This window comes from Balaenoptera acutorostrata, chromosome 18, assembly GCF_949987535.1.
Source record: "Balaenoptera acutorostrata chromosome 18, mBalAcu1.1, whole genome shotgun sequence".
In the NCBI taxonomy this organism is placed as follows: Eukaryota; Metazoa; Chordata; class Mammalia; order Artiodactyla; family Balaenopteridae; genus Balaenoptera; species Balaenoptera acutorostrata.
In genome coordinates this window covers 74,866,427-74,886,243 of record NC_080081.1, presented here as the reverse complement: position 1 = coordinate 74,886,243, position 19,817 = coordinate 74,866,427, and the positions used below count along the sequence as shown (strand labels likewise).

Below are 19,817 nucleotides of genomic sequence, written 5' to 3'. Positions count from 1 at the left end.
TGGGTTAATATTCAAAGTCTGTGTCTTCTCTATCTTGCTATCAACTGAGATTTTTTTTCTGGTTTGGGTTCATTTTAGCAGATTTAAAGAAACCTTCCAGTTCAAATGCTGCAAAATCCAACCTACCCAAATCTGGACTTCGTCCTCCCGGCTACTCGCGTCTCCCGGCGGCCAAGCTGGCGGCCTTTGGCTTCGTCCGGAGCTCCAGCGTGACCTCGGTGTCCAGCACCCAGCCAGCGGACAGCGCCCAGCCCGAGCCCGGCCGGCTGGCCAACCGTAAGTGGGGCAGGCGGGTGGGCGGGCCTGCGTCCCAGACAGGCAGGACCAGCAGAGGGCGAATCAGCGTGTGGGTGCAACAGGGTTGCATTTTCTTCGCGTGTAAACTAAGAATTTGGGTTGACTACCTTAATCTACCATTGTTGGGACTTTAAAAATAATCTGCTGAAGAAAAATAAAAGCCTGTTTGGCACTACCATTTTCCAAATTATGGGGAGTTAATGTGCCAGAAAAAGACATGAAATATTAGTGGAAAAATCATTTTAGTCACCTGTGATTACCCATCATGCCCTCATATTAGTGGAGCACTTGATTTCTAAAAGTTAATTAAACGATGTTAAAAATAGGGAAACCCAGCGGAGCTTCTTCTAGTCTGTGCCCAGGAAGGTCCCTGTTAGCTGAGATGGTGTCACTCCAGGCCTGGTTCCTGACACTGGTGTTGTAAGCTGCATTTTAAAGTATGAATTAATAGCGTCCGAGCAGGTCACACCAGCTGATGTCCCTAAAGAAGACCCAGGGCTGCCCCATTTGGCTGAGCCTTTGAGGACTAAACCCCATCTAACCTCATCAACTTCAAAGTCATTGTTACTGGATCTGAAGCCATGACACCTCAGATGTTGGGTAGTAAGAATTTGCCAGGGAAATCTACGCGGTTTTCATGTGGAAAGCTGTTTTGAAGGGATTATAGTAGTTGAATCAAGTTGGAATAAGAGATAGAGACAGAGTGAAAGACGGGGAGGGGGAAAGGGAAGAGGAAGAGAGATTGAGAATGAGATTGATTTTGTATTCTTTTTTCAATTTCCTCTCTCCAAGCTTGTTTTTTCCCTATCCTTTCTCGGCTTTATAGAGCTCATGGGTGGAACATTGGTACCTCTGTAGTTCTAAATTTTAGTCTACCTGGTTATTCCTAAAAGTAATGCATCTCGACGTGTTTGTAAGCATTTCTGAGAGGTTCTTGGTTCACTTGATTTCCTGGAGGTGCTGTGTCTCAGACCTACTTTCCTATGGGAATCATTTTAGCAACCCCACTGGAATTAGGGATTGCGTCGTGGCACAGTGCCAGTCTCAGATTTGCAAATGCGTAACTCTTATTTTTCGATATGTGTGTGCGTGTTAAGAGTCTGAAGGTTTTGAAATAGAGGAGTGACGATTTGTCATCATTTTTAGGAGTGAAATTCTCAGTGGCGTGTTTCTGTTTTAGATGGAGCATGAATGATAAAAAATCTCATATGGTATGTATCTTTCCAAGGAAGGAGTTAAGATTCTGATTTCTTAAAAAAAATTAACCTCAAGGTGACCTGAGGCATGTCCCCGTGGCAGCCACTTTTTCAAAAGGAGAGCTGACAGGTGTGGACGGAATAATTCCAGGTGTACTTAGGGCATTTCTTCTCACCTGTGCTTCAAAGCATACTAGCTAGGGACCCCCTGAACAACCGGAGATAAGAGCTGTTATGTGCCAGAGAAAATAACTCCTAGTTTAAAGATTTCATAGTAAAAGAAATATTTACTCTATTCAGAACTGTTTTCTGTTTCTAAAATGCAATATGTTAGAATCGATCTGTAATTATTTGCCACCTAAATATATATAAAATTTGTCCTTCACCAGTAAATTACAGAAAAACTTCACCCATATTTGAATTGATGTCTTAGTGCCGTTAACCATTATGCTTATGCTTGTTACCAGATTTAAGGTCAAGAAAACTTCTGTTCCTGTTCTTTAGCAAAGAAATGATGCTTTGATGACAAGGATTAAGTAAAATACGAAGCTCTTGGAAGAGCTGAAAGTCCTTAGACAAATCCTAGGAGCAAATGTTGCCAGTTTAGCTCATGGAAACAGCTAACATGATATCAGAGTTGGTTCCTTTTTTGTTCCTTGTCTTGTCTTTCTTTAGACACTACTTAGGGTTCATTTTAGGAATACTACTATAAAAAGGGATTGAACCACAGTAAGTAGATGCCTCAAAATCTGAAACATGATTACAACGAGGAACTATTTGCAAATGTGTGACTCATGATTTTAGATACTCACGTGCCTATAAACAGTCTGGCAGCGTCCATGTGACTGTGAATGCTGTATGGGGGACACTTTTAAGTGATTCATTTTGAACCTACTAGTGTTTTGTGGGCTACCTTGGCTTAGCTGCGACTTTTCTGTGCTGTTTTCCTGGGTCCTGCTGGGCAAGTGATGCTGACTGTAGAGGGGGGCCTGGGAGCCCCCTGAGTGCGGATCTCAGCTGTTCCATTTGGAGTCTGCCCTCCACCCCGGGCTCAGGCTCTGCACCATTCATTCAACCCCGCTGGGCAAGGGCTTCCCAAGGCGAGTACCCTGCTGTGTTTTCTGACCTTTTCCACGAGGCTTTGGCAAATGGGGCCGACACAGGGAAAGGAATCGTCTGAGGTCCTTAGAGCCTGAGGGTATTTTACCATCCTGCCCACCCCTGCATTTTATAGCTGAGCAAACTGAGATCAGAATGACCTGCTCCCATCCTGGGATGGTATTCCTCTTCCTCTGTTTAGTTCTCAAAGCTGCCATGTATGGTAAAGACACACCCATGATGTGAAGTCATTTCTTTCTATTAGTGAAGCAAGTCTTAGAGTTGAGTTGCCTTGAGAGGCCCCTCAGGCCCAACCCAGCTGTCCCTGCCCCACCCCTTCCCAGGTGTGTACTCGCTTCAGGTGATGGGGAACCTTCCATCATGTGAAGAAGCCAGCTGTTTGGTGAGCAGCTCGCATGGTGAGGCCGTGCTCCTTGTGGGTTCAGGCTGCCTCCCTGTAATTTCTTGCTAGCAGCTCAGTTTCTCTGGATTAACACGCAACCTTTACCCTCATTGTGCCACAAGAGATCACCCTCCCTTCACTCCTGTACAGGTTCATCACGTGGAGGTTATGAGGTTGGCCCATTTCGAACCTCAAATAAAACTTCAAATGACATTAGGTCGTGACCCACAGCTTTTTTAAGATTGAAAGTGAACAGGAAAAAAGTAATTCTCTACTTTAAAACTTAAATTTAAGCTTAAAATCACAGTATTTGAGCAGGTCTGACACAGTATGTAGCTCATCATTTTAAGAATTCTCCAATATGCTTCAGGCAATAGAAATTTGGAGAAAAACAATTACAGTGTAATTTAGTGTTGGTAACAAACTATAACTCAAAATATACCTAGCTGTCAAATTTACCAGCAGTTAGGTTTATAGACTTGATTTTTCTGGTGGGTAAGGAGGTATAATTTAAAGTTAAAACCTTTGGGTGTGTGTGTGTGTGGGAAGGGGAAATAGGAAGACTTAGGGTCTCATGAATTAATCATTAGTGAAAATAGATCATATCACACAAGGATAGAATAATTTATGTGGAGGATCATCTCTCATTGTGGATTCTGAATAACACCTAACCTGTTGGTGCTCAAGAAACAGAAAATATCTATCAGAAGATAACATGAAGAAGGTGGCCTTTGTAGCTGTCCTTTCCAGTTTCTCCTCCTCCTTTTCTCTCTGCAATATTCTCATGTTTTCTTTGTGCGGTGAGCTGAGACCAGAAATCATGAGACAAAGAGTTTGAAAGGAGAAATAAAAAAGAAATCTGAAGGATTTTCTGTTGTTTTCTTGTTCTGGTGCAGGGAAGTAGTAGAATGTTTAGAGATGTAGGGATAGAGCTGGATGTGGACAGGGAGACTGACATTGGTATAAATAATCATGATGCATGGATATATGTGCCGACAGCCTTCTAAATGAGTTGGGGTGGAGGCTTCATTTCTGATTAGGGTGATCAGGGAGTTTCTCAGAGGGGGTTGTGAGCTGGGCAGTATTTGGGGAGGTGGAGGTGGGCTTTATCTAGGAGATCCTTTGGGAGAAGCTGTTGGTACATCCAGAAAACCTCCGGAAGCTAAGGGGTTGCCATTTCTGATGCAGCCTGCAGGTTCATCATGGTGGGGTCTGTCTCCTTGGTGCTGAAGTCCAGTGTTTGAGCTCCCCAGGGTCTGTCCTCAGAATGCATCTATCCCAATGCTGCCATCTTCCGCTTGGTGCCCTTGTCCACAGTTTCAGCTCTTAGCACTTCGGACGCGGTACCAAGTCCATATCTCCAGCCCCAACTTCTCTCCAGAACTTCTCATCTACATTTCAAATGACCTGTCAAATATCTCCAGCTGGGTGACTCAAGTCACCTCAAACTAAACGTTTCCCCCAAAATGAATCTTCCGTTATCTTTTCCAAACTGACGCCGCCTCTCAAAGTTGCTCTGTGATGTAATGACATCTATGATCTCCTGTCTACTGAGGCTGGAAGTTTTAAAATCAGCTGTTACTGCTCACTATTTTTTTTTTCTTTTTTGCCTTCCTTTGTATTCAGTGATCAAATCTGATCAGTTCTTTCCTACATTTACTCTATCCTCTTTCTTTTCTTCTCATCATCTTTGTTTAAATCTGTGTCACCTGAACTATTCCCAGTCCATCCTCACTCTCTAATCCACAAGGCACGTGGTCCTAGACGGTTTTCTTTTGAGCCTGTTGTGAATGCTCCATGTGTCCCTGTGCTCACTTCCACTGCTTTCCAGAAGTTCCAGGTCCTCCGTGACTTGCTTAGCCCCCTTCTCACCTTTCCCTCACCCGATCCCCTGACATACACCCTCAACCAGACAACCAGAGCCGTTCACATTTTTCTCTGAGGGCTTTGTGCTTTCCTGTCTTTGGGTCTTGGTTTAAACTATTCATTTCTAGAATGCTCTCCCCTCCCACAGATCTCTCTGTAGATTCAGTCATTTTCAGTGAGATTCAAATACCATTTCCTCTAAGAAACCTTCCTTCGTCTGTGAACCTGAAGTGGTCCTTTCTCCTAGGAACTCCCACTGCCCCTTGCTTGTGTCACTTTTGTGGCTTATCACATACCATCTTGGTATAGTTATTTGTTTTTATGTCCTGTCTCCCCTGTGGATTGTCAGCTCTTTGAGGATACAGGATATGTCTCTTAATAATTTTAGTATACCTCACACTACCTAGCACGGGCTTTCCACTAGTAGAATTTGAAGAGAAATTCTCTCCTAGTGGAAAGATTTTCTCTTATGTGAGGGTATAGAAGAAGAGAGACTTTTGAGAGAGGAACTTGGGCAACTTTCAGAAGTATTTTGTACCAGGAACACATTTTCAGTCTATTAGGACTTTCACAGGTCTTGATAGTTGAAGTTCCATCACTGTGGTTCTCACACTTTTTAAAATTATCTCAGTTATCTCTAAAATGTTGCTTCCATTGACTGTAGTGTACCCATAGATAATTTATACAACTCAAAGCATGGAAAAGATAATAGGTCATTTGTAGTATAATTATATTCAAAGCTAAATCGTTATGTGGACTGACCTACTAGTCTCACAGATGTCTAAGATCTTATATATCTCCTTGCATGTAATTAGCCATTTTAGAAGAATTAGGCTAAAACCCAACTGTTGAGGCTTTTCATGAGAGAATTTCAAAGTTTCCAATTAGTTTCCAATTAGACATCTCAATTTAGAGAGACTGGATATTCTCATTAAATTCTTGAGTTTTAGTTCTTATTGTCATACTTAAAATAAATAGGTAGGTGTTCTTTTAATTATTGAATAAAATTTGGGTTCTGGAGATAATGATCTGAAGTGGAAATCACTAACCATTTTGGAAGTTAGTCAGTGAAAGTAAAGGTTAATATGAAAGCTTTTTGCAGTGTTCATTTCAGCGTTTATGCTTATGAACACTATAGAGTTCTTCTACATACATGACATGTTTGATTTTCTGTAACTGACATGCATTCTAAATAAGATAAGAGGGCTTCCCTGGTGGCGCAGTGGTTAGGAATCCACCTGCCAATGCAGGGGACATGGGTTCCGGCCCTGGTCCGGGAGGATCCCACATGCTGGGGAGCAACTAAGCCCATGCACCACAACTAATGAAGCCCGCGTGCCTAGAGCCTGTGCCCCACAACAAGAGAAGCCGCAGCAATGAGAAGCCCGGGCACCGCAGTGAAGAGTAGCCCCCGCGTGCAGCAACGAAGACCCAACGCAGCCAAAAATAAATAAATAAAAATAAATAAATGAGAGTCGACAAGAAGCATTATTAATAACTCCTACCGAAACAGCCATCAACCTGTCTCATGTTCCATTGGCGAAGAGGGAGTCATTTTTTATTCATGGAAAAAGGAGCTGAATGGGACCTGTGAGGTTAAATTTCAGAGAAGCTATTGCCTATTTGAGATTGAGCCTTATTGATGTCCTTGTACATTCCTTTTCAAAACACTCGGGCAACGATCACATCTACCCAGAGATGAGATTAGAGCGTAAATGTGTTTTGTTTTGTTTCGAAGAAAACTGACCATTAATGGTTGAAAGTAAGATAAATGGAAATTGGGGTGATAATGGTTTTATATGTAGTAAATGTAATGTCTGACTGAACTGCCTCGTTTGGGGGGCTTGTGTTGTTTTGTGAAGATCGGGTTGTCCACTTGCCCTTCCCCAGTCCTGCAGGCTTGCAGCATCTGTTACGGGGTGAGCATGGAACTCAGTGCTGGGGCCAGGGCACCCTGTGAAGTTAGTGTCGGTGGGGAGGTGGGGTATCCAAGTGCGTCCTGCAGGGAGCTGTGAGGGGGCTGTGGCTGGAGACGGCACAGCGTTGGGGACGGGTTAGGGGAGGAGGAACCCGAAGGACGGAGCACCTGCCCGTCCTGACCCCACGCCCCTCAAGTCCCCTTGGACTGTCTCAGCCCTACTGCGTTATATCTGCAGATCTAATTATTCCACTCTGCTTCTAGGTAATGACAGATGTTCTGGATTTGCTGTAAAATAATCCAGCAAAGAAAAGGACAAAACAAAACTGGAGGGGGGGCAATATAGATAAGAAAAGTTAGGCAAAAGTTTGATAATCCTTGAAGCTGGATGATGGAACTCTGAGGGTTCATTGCACTATTTACTTCCCGGTTTTTTGGGGTTTTTTTTTTTTTTTTTGTATGTTTGAAAATTTCCATTTTCATTTAACCTTCCGTGGAAGAAGGTTAAAATCCCATCTTCTCTCTGTATTGGTTTTCCTTTCTTAAGAGTCAGTATATTCTTGTCCTGCCCCTAGGTTCCTTAGAACCGGTTTTTTTTTTTTTTACATTCCAAGCATCATAGCACGGGGATATCAGCACCCGAACCTAGAGGGGTGGGATAGGGAGGGTGGGAGGGAGACGCAAGAGGGAGGAGATATGGGGATATATGTATATGTATAGCTGACTGACTTTGTTGTAAAGCAGAAACTAACACACCATTGTAAAGCAATCACACTCCAATAAAGATGTTAAAAAATATAAATAAATAAAATAAAGTGGCATCCATAAAAAAAAAAGAAGAGTCAATATAGCATAGTGGTGAAGAATGTGGTCTCTGGAAGTGCACTGCTGGGTTTGCATCCTGCCTCTGCCACTAGCTAGTTCTGTGACCTTGGGCAAGTCACTTACTCTCTCTGTGCCTCTACTTTCTAATTGTAAAATAATAATAATATTACTACTAATAAATAATGTCAAAAGCCACTGTAGGATTGATGAGAACATTAAATGGAATTAATGTATGCAAACAGGGCCTTGCACAATAATAATAATAATGTTCTTGTGGCTGTTTCCATCCATTTCCCACATGCAGAAAGTTCTCTACTGGGAGGGATTTAAAAGCTCAGATGGAAAAATGCCGTGGTGGATTAACCATGTCTTGTGCGGGGTGAGGAAACTGGTATTGATAACGTCAAGGTCAGGGAGTCGATGTTCACTCCATTTCACGGTCGTTATCATCAACTCTCTCATGTACGGTGAATGCCTTTCTGAGCGTTAAACTAAAACATGTATCATTCATGAAACCGTAAGGTGGCAGTTCTAGAAGTTAATCTCTTGATTTTCATGGACGGCTCTTACTTTTGGGCTATAAGCTTGTGGTTGTTTGGATATTTATAAAACATAGGCAGGGAAAGTCATGTTTTGATCTCTTTATCTAAAAGGGCTCTGCCATGCCCTTAGCATGTTATCATTTAAGAGAATACATTCAGTTGGGTTCCCTTTAAATGAAACGTATTTATGCAAGGTGACTAATACATAGCACATTAATCTAAGCTGATGGCTTTTAAAACCTCTGCTCAAAATAGAAACTGAGAGTTGGATCTGATTTTTATTTCTGTGCCTCTAATGTCTGCAGGAAAAAACGGGAACATTTGATTTTGCAGTGTGAAAAGGGCTTCACACAGCTTCTCATTTTGCTAGAGTCTAATTTCCATTGTACTAGGGTTTTACTCTGTCGGATATCTCAACCCGATTTGGGTGGGTGGGGAAGAGAGAATAGTGAGAACAAAAACCAAAATAAGCTCCTGGTTTTCTCTGGAAATGAGGAAGTCAAACACATGCCACTGGTGGATTTAAATACCTATTTCCCTGGTATATGTAATTAGGTAATTTAAAGTATTCTTTGTAAGGAAAAAAACAGAATCATTTTCACTGAATCTTGCTGTTAATTTTCCCAGTGATTCCCACACATTCAATTCTTTCTTTTTTTCCTTTCTTTGCTTCCTTCATACACTCACATCAGAATGAGTTCTTCTGGGTGTTATTCGATGTAAGTGAGAATGTAAGTGTTATTCGATGTAAGTGAGAATATTTTCTTTATTGCTTAATAAGTAACACCTAGTTTATCCATTTTGAATCAGATATGTGAGCAAAACTGTTAGAAATCACATTGCCCTTCAAAAGGTTAATAGTGCCGTATTCTTGCATGTTTTAGCATATTTAAGGTATTTTATGAAGAAAGGGTACTTTGAACTATGAACTAAGATAAGAAATATGCCACACTTGCATGCATAATATGTAATAAAATCAGCATTTATGGTAATAGAATAATCTTTGGGAAAGTCAGTGAACCTCAGTGGACTCAGATTTTTATTATAAAAGTTGGAAGGTATCGAATTAAATGAATTGACCACTTTTGGCTCTCAAGAGCTGGGATCTTGTGGCTGAATTCTATAAATGTGTGGAATCACTTATGGTTCTTAAGTGGTGAATAATCAGAATCGTATTTGAGAAACATTAATATGGTAATGTAAGTTAATTAGTTTGGAGAAGAGAGACAGAGAGTGAGAGGTCTTAGTTCTGCCAAAATTAGGGATTCTTCCCGTCTTGGCCTGACCTTATTTTGTTATTTTTCTCCTGTCATATGAGATGGACATTTCAGGACACTAACAGACAGAGAACAGCTCAAAGGTTTTACTGCCCTGATTTTTTCCTATAAAATACAGAGGTATGAGGTTCTTAGAAGTCACCTTCTTGCTCCGGCCCTTTGCCTAATGCTGGGCATCTTGGATTATTGGTCCAGCTTCAGAACAGAGACAGGGAGGTGCATGACTTCCAGACTCGTATTCACTTCTCCCGGGAACTTGGCCAACAGTACATGCTTTCTTGTATCGCTGTAATACGCACAGTCTATCATCTGGGAAGGTTCATAGAGATCCTTGCAGTGTCTTCCTTAAGGCAGCAGATGGGGCAGCACAGATCAATAATTCCTTTTGCTTTTGATGAGAAAGAAAATCAATTAATGGTGATGTCAGAGGGTTCTTTGGCTCCCATAACAGGCAGCAACTGGCAGGCGAGGGTAGGTGGGAGCCTGAAGTAGGTGTCAGAGTGGGCACGGAAAGAAAGGACCAGATGGAGAAGTGTCAGAACCGAGAGGGCAAGAGCGCCTGAGGGGGTGCGGTGACAGGAAGGGTGAGGGGGCCACCCACAGAACTGGGGGCTCAGGAAGAGGAGTGGGTGTGTGGGGCTCTGGTCTGTTGAGTTCCAGAAAAGCATTCATATGAATACATCCGGCAGCTTTATGGAGATGCTGGACTGAAACGAAGGAGAGCAGCCATGGAAAATAGGTGGGGCCGTGACTGACATCACTCGGGGACTGCATGTAGGATGGGATGGGAAGAGGGATGAGGACAGATTCTGCAAGATGTGTCCATCTAGGTGGGGAGCAGGGCAGACACAACTAGAGAAGGCGTGGTCAGCGAGGGGGGCTGGGAACCTCCGGAAAGCCCAGGGAGGAGAGAGATTCGTGGAGAGGAGGTGGATAGTCAACGCCATCTGTGCTGTGGAGGCGGACTTTCCATACTGAGAAAGGTGGGTCTGCTGACTTAACGATTAGGAGGTCACTGGTCACTTTGAAGATAGTTTGAACAAAATGCATGAAGGCAGAAATCAGGTTACAAGAGGGTAAGGAAGGTGAAAGTAGAGAACATAGATTAATGTTAAGAATTCGGTGGAGGAAAGGGAAAGGGAAAGGGTGGTAGCTTAGCAGAGGAGCAGGGAAAGTTGTTTTGTGTTTGTGTTTGGTTCGCCTTTTTTTTTAGCACACGTAAGAATGCTTCTGATCCGAGAGGAGGTATCCAGTAGTGAAGGAGAGATGAAGACGAAGATAAGATGAAAGCAAGTGCGGGTAATAGATGGAGCCGTTCCTGGAGCGCGTAGGAGGAGTGATGTCAGATACAAGTGGAAAGGGTACCAGGAAGGAAGGGATGAAGGGTGAATGTAGAGATACGCTGGAGAGAAGGAAAAGAGGTTCAGAGAGCTCACATTAGGAGCTTCATTTGTCCTGGATAATTAAAAAGTAGGGCTTTTGCAAAGAGCACACAGGATGGAGTTGGGATTTCATAAAGTAGAAAGGCACATGATGGTTACCTGGAGCAAAACAATGGGTCATAAGAGGTGACGGAGAACTGGAGAGCTGCATGAAGGCCAGCTTGAGGTTGGAGAGCATGACTTTATACAGGAGACAGTCGACCCCATTTTAGGACTGTCCCCGGTGATGTGAGGGTCCCACTGTCTCCTCTCTTGTCCCTGTCGTACTGTAAGTTAGAGCAATTCAAATCTCAGAGTGAATAATGTCTCTCGGGAGCTTTGAATCGGCTGATATTTAAATACAACTCCATTGAAGCAGAGGTGCTGGTTGAAGGGGGAGGAGAGAGCCCCAAGCCCTCTCTGCCTTTCCCCTTGCCTGTTCCATCCCGCTGTACCAACCCCTAAGAAATCCATGGAACACAATTGGAAATCACTGGTTTTTGTGGCAAGTATGTCTAGTTGGCTCAAGAATTGGAGACAGAATTCACTACTGTGGACAAAAGGGTAAAATTCCCTTCTAAAATATAAAGTCCTAATTACCGTTGCCAAGAAAGGCATTTCCTACTTGCTGGTTTGTACTAGGGTCCCGTGTGTCTCTAGAGCATCACTGCCTAGTAGAACGTTCTGGGATGATGATGTGCTTCGTATCTGTGCTCCTGGAAAAGTAACCACTAGTCACATGGGGCTACTGAGCCATTGAGATGGAGCTAGTGTAACTGAGGAACTAACTTCTAAATTTTATTTAATTTTAATGACTTTAAATCTGAGTAGCTATATGTGGCCAGGGGCTACCCTATTGGATAACACAATTCCAGATTTATTATCAGTTTGGAATTTCTGAAAGATATAATAATACTGACCATAACATCTGTAAGGTGCATAGTGACGGGGATTTTTTTCCTCCGCGTGAAGACATCCCACATGAATCCTTGACGACTAAAGCTTTGGACTCCTGGGTTGGTGACATCGAACTAATGAAGATCCCATATTGATCCCTTTAATGTCTTGTTACAGGGGTTAGGGCTGGGGAGACTTTTCTAAAACCGTAGATGCTACCTCTCTCCCTCACTGGTTGCTTTATAAGTTCATACCATTGATCATAAGCCTAGGTCATAGAAGCTGGAATAAATCATCCAGAGTGATGGCGCACAGAGCCATTTTCTTCATATATAAGAAAAGCAGAGTACATGTAATTGAACGTTTTGTTTAAGATACCTTCATGGGGTGTAAATATAACAACTTAAGCCCATTTTGTCTAGGCAGAGTTGGACAGTATCCAAACTAGAAGGAAAAAGTGGGGGGAGGAGAGAGAAATACATGAAATCGAAGGAAAGCTGGAGGGGGAGGGCGAGGAAGGAAAGTGAGGGGAATGAGGTGCAGGTGGTGACGTACCAGCGGTGGGAAGTAACCAAGAAGAGAATAAGGAGCCATGAGGGCTCCGCCAGCCTCTTCCTGGTTTCCTTGAAGACTCCTTCCCGTGTTCAGCCACTCTGCTGCCCGGCCCTCCCCAAGGCGGAGGACTAGTAAGAGCTAAAGCCAAAGCCCAAGGTCAAGGCAGATCTTTGGGTCTCTTGAGATGGCAGAAATTTGAATTTTCAAGTAAGGGCAATGCCAGACTACCGGTGAAATACTAGTTCAGCCAGTTAGAAAAAGTTCTTAAATGGGTGCGTAGAGATGAAAAGAAAACTTCATTTCTGTGAAACGCAAATCTTACCCCGTGAATTTGTTATGCAAACAGTAGACCTATTAAATCACTTTAGGCACCTTGCTTGCATGGTACATTCTTGAACAGGAGCAGCCTGAATTGAAGATAAGACTAGATGTGAGAGAAACATATGGTATAAGTGAAGTGAAATGTAGATTTTCATCTGCTAGCAGGTTCCACCAGCTGAAGTGAAATATATAGACCTGTGTTTAAGTATGTCTAGCTCCCATTAATGCCGTACGTGCTATTAATATGTGTCTCTTCAGGGACTTCCCTGGTGGTCCGGTGGTTAACCCTCCATGCTCTCAATGCAGGGGGCACGGGTTCGATTCCTGGTCAGGGAACTAAGATCCCCCATGCTGCATGGCACGGCCAAAAAACATGTGTCTCTTTAACCAAGAGACACCAAAAATTCTGAGTGTGATAACTTTTGGAGGCTAAACTACCATATTTTGTTGAATGTTCCTGCACAATTGAATGTGTGCAGATTGTATATGTGACCAATTGGGTTCATTTGGTGCTTTCAGTAAACAGAATTGCCAACTGGGGTTTGAATAGCGTTGAGCTGTGTATGCACTTGGGAATTTGGCACTGATGTCTGAAAGTTCCTTCCAGGCCATGTTATGGGAGAATGACTTTGACCAGGCTGTGTGTCAACCAGCCACGTGCTCAGGGTCACCAATAACCAGAGTCACTAAAGACTAGGTGTTCTGCTTTGTTTTCCTTTAAATTTAGTTGGTCTTGCCAAAAAGGAGACTGATTTAAATGTTGGAAAAATTGTTTGTATAAATAAAGATAATGTATCTTTTGTACCATTGTATCTAATATATCTTTCATAATTATATATGAAAATGTATTCTTTTGGTTCCCTTTAAATGATCAAGGTAGTAGCAATAGAACATAAGGGGAGAGCAGGGCTGGCAGCCAGCAATGCAGGGCCCTCCTCTCTGCTCTGTCACTAACTAGCTGTGTAGCCTCAGGTAATCTGCTTTACTCGTTGGGGCCTCAGCTTCTTCATGGGTAAAATGAAGCATTCGGACTTGGTAATACATGACACTCCTTCCAAATGATTCTATTAAAAAAAATCTCATAATGTCAAGTTCAATGGCAAAATGTGTGTGTTTATTCTACTCAGTGGTTGTGAGGCCATAACAGAGTGTAATATCCAGCAGATCAACCAGGCATGTATCACAGGGTGGTCTTTACTGTTTTAACGTGTAGATATCTGTGAATAACGCAAACAACTGAGAGCACACTCAGGCGTAGGTAAACGTGAGCCCACCTCCCGCAAGCCCACCTCCACACCTGGCTGGCTGACCCCAGCATCGCTACGTGGGGGGCTGCATGGGGTTTAGTTCAGAGATCTGCTTGTCAAGCAGGTCAGGACTTCATGAAGACGATAGGGGTGCGTGAGAATAATTAAACCCATGTGATAGAATTAGATGCACTTACTATGTATTATTTTTACCCTAAATATATGCAGTCAATTTAGATTGTAAGTGGTAGGTTCTGATCTAAAGGTCTAGTTCTTCCTCCCTAAGGAACTGGTAAGAACCTTCTCCCAGTACAGCTAAGACGCTGCGATGTCACTTTCGTATAACAGGCCTTAGTCTGTGGTTCCGTTTATGTGCTAATTTAAAGTTGACCCCAAGGGAAGAGTTTTGTCACAGTCTTGGTAAGGAGGGTTAACTTCTTTCCATAAGTTCTGGAAAATTCCCTCACTCCATTTTCTTTTCCACATGAGAGCACTTCTTCACTGTGCCCATGATGTTTTCTCTAATTTGAGTGCTTTGTTCTTTCTTTTTTTTTTTTTAATTTTTATCAGAGTATAGTTGATTTACAATGTTGTATTAGTTTCAGGTGCACAGCAAAGTGAATCAGCTATGCATATACATATGTATAGATTCTTTTCCCATATAGGTCATTACAGAGTATTGAGTAGAGTTCCCTGTGCTATGTAGTAGGTCCTTATTAGTTATCTATTTTATATATAGTAGTGTGTATACGTCAATCCCAGTCTCCCAATTTATCCCTCCCCTCTTCCGCCCTGGTAACCATAAGTTAGTTTTCTACATCTGTGTGGAGTGCTTTGTCCTTTTTCTGTGTATTGGGGTTCCTGAGGGCAAAGAATGAGATATTTTGCAACCCTTTTTCTTAGGTAACTTCTTAACATGGGTCGTGGATTTCTCCAGCAGAAACGTGGATGCTGTACCCACAGATTTTGCATCTCCCTGCCTGCTGCCCTGGGAGGGATTTGGGTTGAGCACACGCTGCCCTGGCCTGAGCAGGCAAGGGCCATCATTGGTGCCACTGGTGTGGCAGCGGAGGGCCCCCTGCAGCTCTCAGAGCCGCGGGGAGGGTTGCCCTGCCCTCTTCCGCCTCTGCTGGTCCCTCTGCCACACCCTCTCGTCAGCCTTTAGGGTTGGCTCCTAAGTTGTGACAGCAGCAACGCAGGGATCCTCACTCCATTCCTGTACGTGTGACGAGTGACGTGTGTGTGTGTGTGTGTGCATACGACCTTACTACAACTTTGCCAAAAGTCGCAATGAAGTCTCCCCACCTCCACCTCTTGCCCTTGCCACAAATAAATGTGATGGGAAACGGCCACCCCAGAATCTCCTACCATGGCCCCTGTCACAGAAATCCAAGGCTCGCATCTTTTCCCTAGCACTCTTTATGAGAAACTGTGTGTGGCAGACAGCGTCAGCTGTTAACTGCCAGCACCCATTTACTCTGACCCCTTTGAATAGAAAATGAAAAATGCCAACACATCTCGGGTGCCGTTAGCCCCGAGGTTTGCCCCTAAAGTCGCTGCCTACACAGGAGACTTCTGTTACCACCAGTGAGGTTTGCTAATGAAAGCCAATGAGCCTGGATGGACCTGTCACAGTGGTTTCACTGAACAGATATGCTAATTAAGCCGGAGGTCAAGGAGCAGGTGTTGTTTCAAGCAGGTGTTATTAGTTTGTGTCCAGCAGTGGCTCTGAAAGAACACAAGGAACAGTCCAGTTCTTCCTAGTTTTTATTTCAGTTGAGGAATATATGTGCTCACTGGCTGGTGACGGATTACTTGTCCAGGAAATGTCAGTTCCCTCCGGCTGGTCCTTTCTATGCCTTGGGCATCTTCGTGCTTGCACCAGCTTCCTTCTTCCTGTATCCTTAGCTGTCTGTTGCTGCCAGAAGCCTTGCTTTACCATCACAGAAACCTACAATGTCCACACTGGCACCTCAGGTATTATCCAAGTGATCGTGACCATTCTACAAAAAAGGAGAGGATGTAAGGAAAGTCGAGGTGACTTACCACTACCCCACGGTGAGTTAGTGATGAACCCGGGGCTGGAGCATCAGTCCGACGCCTCATCCCATGATGCACGCCAGGGTGAGAGGCACGGAGTGGCGCTCCAGGGTTTATTGGAGAAATGGATGCTTGTCCCACGTGTAGCTCGATTCCATCACTGAGCTCCTACGATGCAGATTGGCAGCAACTGGAATCTAGCAGTTTCCCGCGACGTTCCCTTTGCTGAGGATCTGCAGGAAGCCTAGTGCAGCTGCCCGCAGTACATGGGAGCCCGTTAGCCATGGGTCGGTACTGGTTGCGGTCTGTGTGAGGGATCCCCAGAGACGGGGAGGGTGGGGGTGCGAGTGTGTGTGCTGAGCACAGAGACTGGCAGGACCCCGGGCTCCTTCGCAGACGCCCAGAGAGGCGGGGAAGGGGGGCAGTGAAGGGTCGCTGGGAGTTCAGAGGACGCGGATCTAGATGCTGCCCTGGGCTGTCGCCTTGCACAAGTCACACATCCCTGTGGGCCTCCAGTGTCCTCCCTTTCAAGTGAGGGATGGGACCATGGTTTCTGACATGCCTTCTATGGATCCTGTGTCTTTGGTCCCAAGACTCCTGAGCAGAAGATTCTCAGGGGCTCCAGGGCCCCGAGGGCACAAGTGTGTTCCTTCTTACATTTTCATTCGGAAACTGTAAGGAAAGACCCCTTCCATTTCCCATATGTTTTTCCTTTGTTACAATTGAAGGACATACAAGTTATGCTGTCTCTATATAGTATTATTAACAATACCGTGTTTGAAAGTTGCTAAGAGAGTTGATCTTACAGGTTCTCATCACAGGAAAAAAATCTCTAGGAGTTTGGGATTAACACACTGTTACACACACTATTCTATATATACACACTATTCTATACATAAAATAGATAAACAACAGGGACCTACTGAATAGCACAGGGAGTATACTCAATATCTTGTGATAACCTATAATGGAAAAGAATCTGAACGAGAATGTGTGTGTGTGTGTGTGTGTGTGTGTGTGTGTGTGTGTATACAGTTACTATATATATATATTCAGTTACTACATATATATATATATATATATATATATATATATATATATGTAGTAACTGAATCACTTTGCTGTACACCAGAAACTAACACAACATTGTAAACCAACTGCACTTCCATAAAAAAATTAAAGTAAAAAAAAAAAACAAAACTCTATGAGACTTTTGATGGATCTTAACTACGTTTATTGTGATGATCATTTCACAGTGTATACATATATCAAATTATTATGCTGTACACCTAAAACTTGTACAATGTTATATGTCAATTATATCTCAATTAAAAAACAAAGATAAATGCCTAGATTTCTTTCTACATTAACGTTAATAATTAGAATTATTGGAGACTTTTAAATATGTTTGTTCACTTATATTTTCTAAGCATGGGGAGCGAAGTGAGAAGAAAAAAAGAGAGAAGAAAAAAGAAGATGGAAATATATCACATTTTTAAGAGAAGAGAAGAATAAAAAGAAAGGGAAAAAATGGCTAATGGTCCCATTGTTATCAGAGACCAGAGAAGGAGTTTAAATTTCAGTAGGAAGTGACTGGGGAGTTCACCACCTAAGGATGGCCTGGTGCCCCTGGGGTCTGGTGTGCATTACAAACCCCTCCACGACTGAATTCAGTTACTTCTGGCAATGAGATCAATGTGGGGCAGAAATAATCTCTACAACATTCTGACGAAAATTGAAAGATGAAAGGAGGCTGTATAAAATAATTAATATAGCAAGAAAAAGCAGAACCTGCTTGTCTTCGGAAAAGACTTTGATAAAAGCCTCTTTTATAAGTTATGTCAGGTTATGGGACAGACAATACATGGAACAAAACGCCAGATCACTTCCCTAACCGTGTGAGAACGTTTGAAACTTCCCATCTTTCTCTCTTTCTCGAGGGAGTGTTATTTCAGTGATGATAAGATTCCCCGTAATTCCGTATTACTTCTCAAGAGGTAACCATATAGATGTTTTATGAGACAGCTATAAGAAATAACTCTCACTCATCCCTAAGAAAACGGTGTGAGTATAAGTTGGACAGATGTTGTCAGGCGTGGATCTCTGATCATGCTCATGTTCAAGAAACTCCAGAAATATTTTTAAAATTTTTATTGAAATATTGTTGATTTACAATGTTGTGTTAGTTTCAGGTGTACAGCAAAGTGATTCAGTTATACATAGATAGAAAGATAGATATACTTTTTTTTTTACATTCTCTTCCATTATGGGTTATTACAAGGTACTGAGTAAAGTGCCCTGTGCTATACAGTAGGTCCTTGCTGGTTATCTATATTGTATATAGTAGTGAAAAAACTCCAGAAATATTCATTAAGAGCCCATTGCTTTTGTCCTGTGCTGGGTGCTGGAGGAGCAAGGGAGAAATATATGCTAAAGATGAGGGTCTGGGCATTAAGGAGCTTATATTTATGTTATTCTTTTTTTAAAAAAAGACTTCTCTCTATAAAATTAATTTTATATAAGGAATTATATGTATATTGATTTTGGACAGGCAATATCATATAGATAAATATGGGGAATTTTTAAAAGAACTACGGTAATAAAGTAAAGTTCCGTACAAGGTGTATTTAGGCTAAGGCAGGGTGTGGAAAGAGCGTAGAAATTCATGGAGAAGATCATAGTTCAAGGCCCCACTCACCCTTTCACTTCTCCAAACCTCATTCCCCACTGTATTGTGAGAATGAGAGCATGTAATTGAGGCTCTCAATAGGCTAAAGACTATAAAATGTAGTATAAATAGGACTACTTATTATGTAACCCAGTGCTGAGCAGAAATTTGTGCTCTACTGTTGCCCCTGGGTTGAGCCCCTGCCCCTGAGTGTGGGACAGTCATCCTAGGTGAGCAGATGCGGCTCATTGGAGGGAGAGGGAGGGGCTGAGATGCAGTAGGTCTTGAAGGACAGAAGGCTTTGTGTTGGTGGAAGTGAGCGGGGGCACATTTCCCCGGAAAGAGTGACGAGTAAGGGGACTGTTAGATCAGCCCTCACCCCTGTGGGTCCTGTCACTGCCTGGGCTACATTCCCTTCTCTACCAGCCACACTCACTTTTTGCTGATGACTAGAAAGGAGAATATGTTTTCCTACTGTTTCGTGCAAGGCATAGCTTTTCCCCACCCGTATTCACAGCTCCTTTGGGAGGATCGAGGTTACTTTTCTTTCCCTCCTCAGTGGCATCTGTTAATAGAGACAAAAAGACGTGTTTTTGCAATGTTGTCTAGAGTGGCTTCTCGTATTTGCACTCATGTTAATCTCTGTCTAGCTGAGGAAGGGAGATGGGTAGATTGGTAAAGAATCAGGCTGAAAACAAGAGCTATTTAATTACTTGTAGAGGCTCTTACAAGAGTTGAACTTGACATCTGCCCAATGATCAGAAACAGAAAAGAAACTAAACAATGTGACTTTAAACAAATTCCTATCTCCACTCATATCACTGTTTCTTTCCTTCAGTCCCTTTAAACTCTGTCAGAGGGACGTACCATATAGGAAAGGAATAAAAAAAATGTAGCTTTTGTGGCCAGTACCTGATTGCCCTCCAGCTAGACCATCAGCTTTTCCATTGCTGGGTCTGCAATGTTCCCAGTGCCTAGTTCTGTGCCTGCTCTATTTTAGGTGCAAAGTAAAGGTTTAAAAATTGGAAATAACTTTAAAACTGGTAAAGATAAAAATTACTATAATTTCTAACATATGTATTTCCTTTTCTTTATCATTGATCTTTGGATGGCTCATTTTTTTAAAGCCTATCATTTTATATTAATATTCTCTTATTAGTTCTTGGAACATTTTATTCAAGTTTACAATCACTATTCATTGATTTAGCTTCTCTAATAAGTATCTCTTTAGCTTCCTTTCACCATA

The 19,817-nt window shown here is 42.7% G+C and overlaps 1 protein-coding gene across 13 annotated transcripts in view; it reads left to right on the top strand.

Annotated features, from left to right (window-relative positions):
- MTUS2 (microtubule associated scaffold protein 2) overlaps nucleotides 1-19,817 on the top strand; it is a 505,315-nt gene that overhangs the window by 213,401 nt on the left and 272,097 nt on the right. For 12 of the 13 annotated variants that reach the window (XR_009005942.1, XM_057533075.1, XM_057533077.1 and 9 more), the window contains one exon: nucleotides 79-276. Coding sequence is in view for 12 of the 13 variants with exons in the window: in XM_057533075.1 (XP_057389058.1) it covers nucleotides 79-276 (198 nt within the window). In the remaining variant the exon portion in view is untranslated. The remainder of the gene's footprint in view (nucleotides 1-78; nucleotides 277-19,817) is intronic. The other variant, XM_057533086.1, reaches the window with a different exon arrangement.